The sequence below is a fragment of the Conger conger genome, chromosome 11, assembly GCF_963514075.1.
Source record: "Conger conger chromosome 11, fConCon1.1, whole genome shotgun sequence".
Classification (NCBI taxonomy): Eukaryota; Metazoa; Chordata; class Actinopteri; order Anguilliformes; family Congridae; genus Conger; species Conger conger.
The window spans coordinates 31,371,456-31,377,987 of NC_083770.1; the positions used below are offsets into that span (position 1 = coordinate 31,371,456).

Genomic DNA, 6,532 nt, shown 5'->3' on the forward strand with positions numbered 1-6,532 from the left:
TTCAAGGCAAAATTATTTTCAACTTCGAAAAATGTGTGTTATTTCATTATAATTCTTTTGGCTTTAGGCCAGCCGACTCACTAAAGAAACCTGCAGTTGTAATAGTTGCTGCATTCTGTACTGAATGGCCTGCCAGTGCTTTCATTGATTGGCTGGTTATTTTTCAATACAGCTATGAGGCGTAATGAGAACCAGTTTCATATCTTTTTTAAATATAATTTTCACATAGGCCTTATTCACTGCATCCAGAGGAATGAACAAAACACTAAACTTACTCATTTCATCTCTCGTTTTTATTTTGTCACAGTGGCCTCCACAGAAACATTCATTGGACTTTTTTCTTCCCATGAAAATTTCTCTGTAAAAAATCTGTTATTTACAGTGCTTTGTTCATCTTTCCATTACTGAAAAATAGTAATTATCCATATAAACCATACATTACACTTGTATATATTCATGATCTCATTTCCTTTTTAATATACAAATAGTATGGACTTGTTTATCAAAGCATCTCCTTATAGAAAACTAGCCTGAATTAGATCAATTTTCTATATACAATGATTCATAAGTGGTGTATGCATATTTATAATGTGTATGTGCCTTGTACATACACTCAAACATACATGTACTAAAATCATAATTTATGTTTCTGGCATCCAGTGATCCGGTTCCCACTTTTACATTTTGAACATTTGTTTTGTATTCATTATTTTATTTTCAAAATTTTACACCATTTGCTGAACTCAAATAAGCCAAAATGGAATTTAAATTTTTTTTTAAACACTGTGATTCTAGCCCCCATTTTTACATTAAATGGGCTGGCAACAATTATTATTTTATATGACATAATCCAGGAAAAGTGTACAGTGTAATTATTTCCATTGATGCTTTTATGTCGTCTTTTGTCGGTCCAGAAAGGAGGACGTGCTCGCGGTGGCTGGGGAGTACTGGAAGCACAGCACACCTTGACCGTCAGTCAAAGGTTCCCGTGACAACCAGAGGTGGGAAGTCCACGGGTCAGAAAGTGAACTGCCATGTCTTTTTTTCACCCATGAGCTCAGCCAGCTGATTTCACTAATTGGCTATACCTCCTGGCAGAAGAATATTGCTAATTAGTCAATTCAGGTGATTGGAACAAAATACTGTGGAGGAATTTTACTTTCTGAACCTGGATTTTCCACCTCTGCCTACGGGTGTCATTTATGTTGTGAATACAACCATAATATATCTCTTCCAATCCTTTTCAAGTTTGTCACAAAAATGTGCCAGCACAGCACAAATAATGAATGAACACAAAAAATACACACATGCACACAAGGACACCTGCACATGCAGACACATTACGAATTTAACGAATAAAGTAAGAACTGAACTGCGGCCTAAAAGGAAATGCACGTGAAATGAAACGCCGCATTTCTGGAGATGAGTAGCCTACATAAATATACAGCAACTTGCTAAAAGGATTCATAAAACAAACTTTTCAGAAGAAAGGTTTCAAAATGGCCTTTAAATTAAGACAAAAACAGCATACAAGTCAACGACAACTTACATGAAAGACGGCAACATGAATAGAAGTAAAAAGAAACATTTTTGTCGTACTGTGTGAGACCGTGACCTTGAGGCGCTGTAATGTTGCCATGGGAACAGTGGTTTGATTCCTGTCCAGTCCCGTGGGATTTGTTGGTGTTGTGAATCACCCATGAAAAGTGTGCATAGCACCCCCCCTCCCCCAGGTAACCTGTGCACTCCATTTTATCCACATGTGTTAGTTTCAGTCAACCTTTACAGGGAGTCACTGACATCATGTGGGAAAGCACTTTGAAGCTTGTGCCACACCAGAATAACTCGAGTGAAGTTACCAGTTAAAACTGCAGGGTTTGGCTGTGACACCTCATACCAACACCTGTGGTCTGGAACCAGCTAAATGCAGCACTAAAACCTGTGTTGTGGAAACAGTGCTGTACCTTTCATAGAATGGCTATTGTAAAAGCCAAAGAGCTACTAGATGAGGTCACAAGCACCAAGTCCAACCAACTCCCGGGGTAGCTTATTATAAATCGGACCATGTGATTTCACAGTAATCAATATGCATTATAATGACGTTTCAACACTACATTCTTTGAATTGCCCCTAGCTGTGGATGTATGATGTATTTTTTAAACCCTGTTTCAAGTGGGTTGTTCTCAAGCCATGTTTGCACAGTGAAGACATTTTACTTCATGTTTTCACCATTGCGAGTGTGCAGTCACATGCTTGAACCAAACTCAACTCCCACGGGCTGATCCAGAAATAAACCTCTATGGACACCTGGATTTGAAGAATCTCCTTTCTCCACCAGACACCTGTATGCAGAGATTCTACTCCTTGTAAACATTTATACTTGGAAAAACAAAAGAACAGTAACAAGACACATGTACACATCAGTCTAGGAAATTAACTATTTTTTTTTTTTTTTCATTCAAAAGTTATATCTGTATAAATATATTGATTTTTTTTCTCCAAAAACAAAATCATTCTTTGGGTTCATCCTTGCCAACAACGGCCTCCATTGAGATAGGGAGAGGACACCTGCATAGCTTTGTTCAGGTGCACCCAGCATGGCTTGCCCCCACACTGGGTCCACAGTTTCTGAGTCACCCCGGCCCTAAAACCATCCAGGAAAGGAGAGCTGGGGTGCCATTCAGCAGAAACATCAACACTCAATGGAAGCTCACAACCAAGACATTATCTAGTGTGCCCTCTCCTGGACTGGAACAACCCTGTCCATAGGCTTAGAAGCGGGGAATGGCAGTAATTCTCTTATGTGTTGTATACAGCGGGGAATCATACATTCTGACAAATCCTTCCAAAAAACATGGATTCCTTGTGGCACATGAGCAGGATTAATTGGAAAACACCTGATAGTGTACTTAGTTTTACTTCCATATGTGCCATTAATTATTTAGCACTTCATCATAAATATATGTGCCTGGATAAATGGCCTTATTTAACATAATAAACATCTACAGAACATTTAAGGAAGCACTCGCTCAATGGAGTAAAACTATCACTGATATAGTAACAGTGGTGGACATTTCCTTCTTCAGTGTAAACAATATTCAGGTGTGATTTGGTCAGTTCAGATATATGCTCATTAAACGAGGTCCTGCTGCTAGGCATTGACCCCCCTCCTTCAGTTCCAGTGTCTCATTCCAGAACTCTAAGGCCAACGCAAACCTGTGAATTGGTTGGCTCCTGTCCGGTTTGTTGCTGCAGCCAACCTCAGCCGTTCCTCTGTGTATTCAAATCACTCAGACCTCCTGCTGAGGCCCGCCCACATTCTAACCATTTGTCAGGGCCTGGCAGCACTGAGCCCAGTTGGTCCAGACCAATGCCACTCAAAACTTAATTCTGAACAGGTACCTGAGGGATAATCCATGGGGTTACTTGTCTTTCACTGCAGCCCTTAATTACACAAACTTTAACCATGTAGAGCCGGTGAGATGTACAGCTGAATGAAGATACAGACTGTAACCGTGGTCTACTGCACTTTCTTTTTTCCAAAAAAATATGCGTAGCAAGAATATGACCTTAAGTAAACGAGACTAAAAGAGGCACGGTTGTGACTGCACCACTGGCCTTCCTGCCTTTGCTTCAGTTTCCTGTAGGGGGAGCTGCTCGCTCTATTCTGGGAGTGAGAAACCTGTCCACTGCTCTGTCAATAGGCTGTTGCTCCTTTTAGCTGAGTGACAGAGAAACACAATCTTGGTGACCTGAAAAACTCGTATGATTTTGTTCAGGTGCTTCACCCCACACCAACGCACTTTCGCTTGACTGCTGGCAGGACTGTTTCCGTGGTGATGGCTCGGCTACTGTTTGAAACATTTTTACACGTGGCTACCATGGCCATCATGGTGGCTATTGCTGTTTAAAGCATTCAAAACACCTTTTCTGATACAGCAGCAGTCAAAAGGAGACCCTGCTCTCTCTGGGCACTGGGCTCTACTCAAACTAAATCTTTAATCCACCCCGCATAGCATAACAGAACTAATGACCCACAAACTTAAAGCCAACTCTCCTGAGTTCAGATTTAGGATGAAATCAATTTAAGAACCAGGAAAATGAATGAGGATTAATACTATCCCTTTCTGCTAGAAGAACCCAGCTGATACAAACTGCTCAATAATAGTCAGGACATCGGTGGAGCAAGCAGGTTAATGACCGTTACTCTGAACACCAACGTTAAGGCCTCAGTGTGCGCCACTGAACATCTGAACAGACCTGAGGAGACGGCCGGGCTTTCTGCAGCATCTTAGCCCCGGGCATGTTGCTGGGGCAGGGGGATGGCTCAGTCGGCTTGTGCCTTTTTTTGGAAGGAGGAGGTTGCAACTCCCGGGGAGGCACTTACTGGAGAAATAACCTCTCCCGGGCAAAATTTGCAACCAACAATTGAATTTGCCTTGAGAGAACAGCTTTACTCGCTTGTGTTAAGGTTGCCCAGGCATCTTGGGAGTGTTTTTGTGACACATATCCTTCTCTGACCTCACCCCGTCATCTTTATAATCATCAGACGGCAGAATGACAGAGCCAATAAAGTGCAAAAAATGTCTTTCAGCTGATCTAGGATCAGCTCCTGTTTGTGGGTAGCGTTGACCTCTCTCTGCCTGCCGTGTTGCAGTTTGACTCTTTGGGTATCTGCGTTGCCTGTGTCCTGGTCTGCTGCTGCTGTAAGCTCTCTCTCTCTCTCTACTGTTTCCCTCTCCCCCTCTCTCCCCCTCCTTCTCTCTCACTCTGGTCATCCTCCTCAAAGGTTCAGTTCTTTTTGAAGAAGGAGAAGAGCTTCTTGTCCCCGTCGGCTTGGCGACGGGGCCTTCTGGAGGGCGGGGCCGAGGGACCTCCACGACCCCCTGACCCCCCGGAGAAGGAGTATGGGGAAGCCCTCCATTCCTCCTGGTGCTTGTCCATTAGCTGCTGGTCAATCACTCTGTGCATGTCATCCTGAGGGAGAGAGAGGGAGAGAGGGATCAGAAAAGGATGAGAGAGACAAAAGGCTGACAGATGGATGAGAGCCAAAGCAGAGAAGAAAGCAAGTGAGATGGGAAAAGGAGGAAAAAACACGGAGGTAAGGAAGAGAAAGGATGATGGGGATGATTGAAAAAGCAATCATGGTTCACTACGAATGAGAGTGAGTTCACAGTGCCACTGGTGGAATGGAGTGACTAGAAGGGCGTGGCATGGCTCTGGAATGGCTCGGCGTGGTACGGCTTGGCGTGGCTGGGGTGAGACGAGATGGCACACAGAGGCTCACCTCTAAGGCAGGAGGGGGGTACCACAAGGGGAGGGGGTGGTACGGAAGCTGAGAAAAGGCCACTATATCAGAAACCACAAGAGCCACACAGTAAAGAGTCCTGAGGAGGCAAACTGCAGCCGGGGAGAGAGAGAGGAGAGAACGCTGCAGGTTACACATGGGGAGGGAGGGAGAGAGATAACTCTGCAGGTTACACTCAGGGGGGAGGAAGGGGAGGGAAAGAGAGAGAGAGGGGAGAGAGAGAGAGAGAGAGAGAGAGAGAGAGAACCTTGCAGGTTACTCAGGGGAGGGAGGGAGGGAGCATTCGCAGACAAAAGCACACATTCATTTATTTGTATGCACATACACAGACCAACACACCTAGGCTGTCACAGCCTGTATAAAAATACAACAGAAGCTACAATAAATTACACCCTTACAGAAATTGACTATATTGAAAATATGTTTAAATAAAACATATTATCAATATATAGCAAAACATCAGAATATAATGGCAAATATAGAAATTATATTTTGTCAATATATTTGTAAATTGCAAAATACACTCACCAAGCTTTATGAGGAACATTTTTACTTTATTACACCAACTTATTTATGCGATTATCAGCCAATTGTGTGGCAGCAGTGCAATGCATATAATCATGTAGATATGGGTCAGGAGCTTCAGTTAATGTTCACATCCACCATCAGAATGGGGAAAAATGCCTTGTTAATGAGAGATGTCAGAGGAGAATGGCCAGACTGGTCAAAGCTGACAGGAAGGTGACAGTAATGCAAATAACCATGCATTACAACAGTGGAATGCAGAAGAGCATCTCTGAATACACAATGCATCATAACTCTAAGTGGATAGGCTACAGCAGTAGAAGTCTAAAAAATAAGTCTAATAAATACCTAATAAAGTGCTCTGTGAGTGTATTTACAATAAATTGCAGTACATTCCATTTCTGTGAGGGCATTTTTCATGACCCCCTGACCTCTGACTCACCTGCCAGGCCTCCAGCTGCTGTGACAAGTTTAGCTTCTGCTGGATGGCGTCCAGCAGCTGGCTGTTCAGAGACATGATGTCGATCTTGCACTTGGCCAGCTCCATTTCCACTGCTTTCTTCCTGTAGCACAGAGAGACCCGACTGGTCACATGAGGCTCATTATAGACGTTTGCATCATTCTTTTTTCCCCCATCTACTACATCCTCTTGCATATTATGAGGAACAGTTGACTTACAAGTGCACTTTCTCCTCTTCC

At 43.1% G+C, this 6,532-nt stretch overlaps 1 protein-coding gene across 1 annotated transcript in view; it reads right to left on the bottom strand.

Moving 5' to 3' along the window:
- Positions 1-271: 271 nt before the first annotated feature.
- The window catches only part of bicdl1 (BICD family like cargo adaptor 1), a 36,789-nt gene continuing 30,528 nt past the window's right edge, over positions 272-6,532 (bottom strand). The window contains exons 10-11 of the mRNA XM_061260787.1: positions 6,276-6,396; positions 272-4,977 (exon numbers count right to left, since the gene is read on the bottom strand). Coding sequence (XP_061116771.1) covers positions 4,792-4,977; positions 6,276-6,396 — 307 coding nt within the window. The 3' untranslated portion in view covers positions 272-4,791. The remainder of the gene's footprint in view (positions 4,978-6,275; positions 6,397-6,532) is intronic.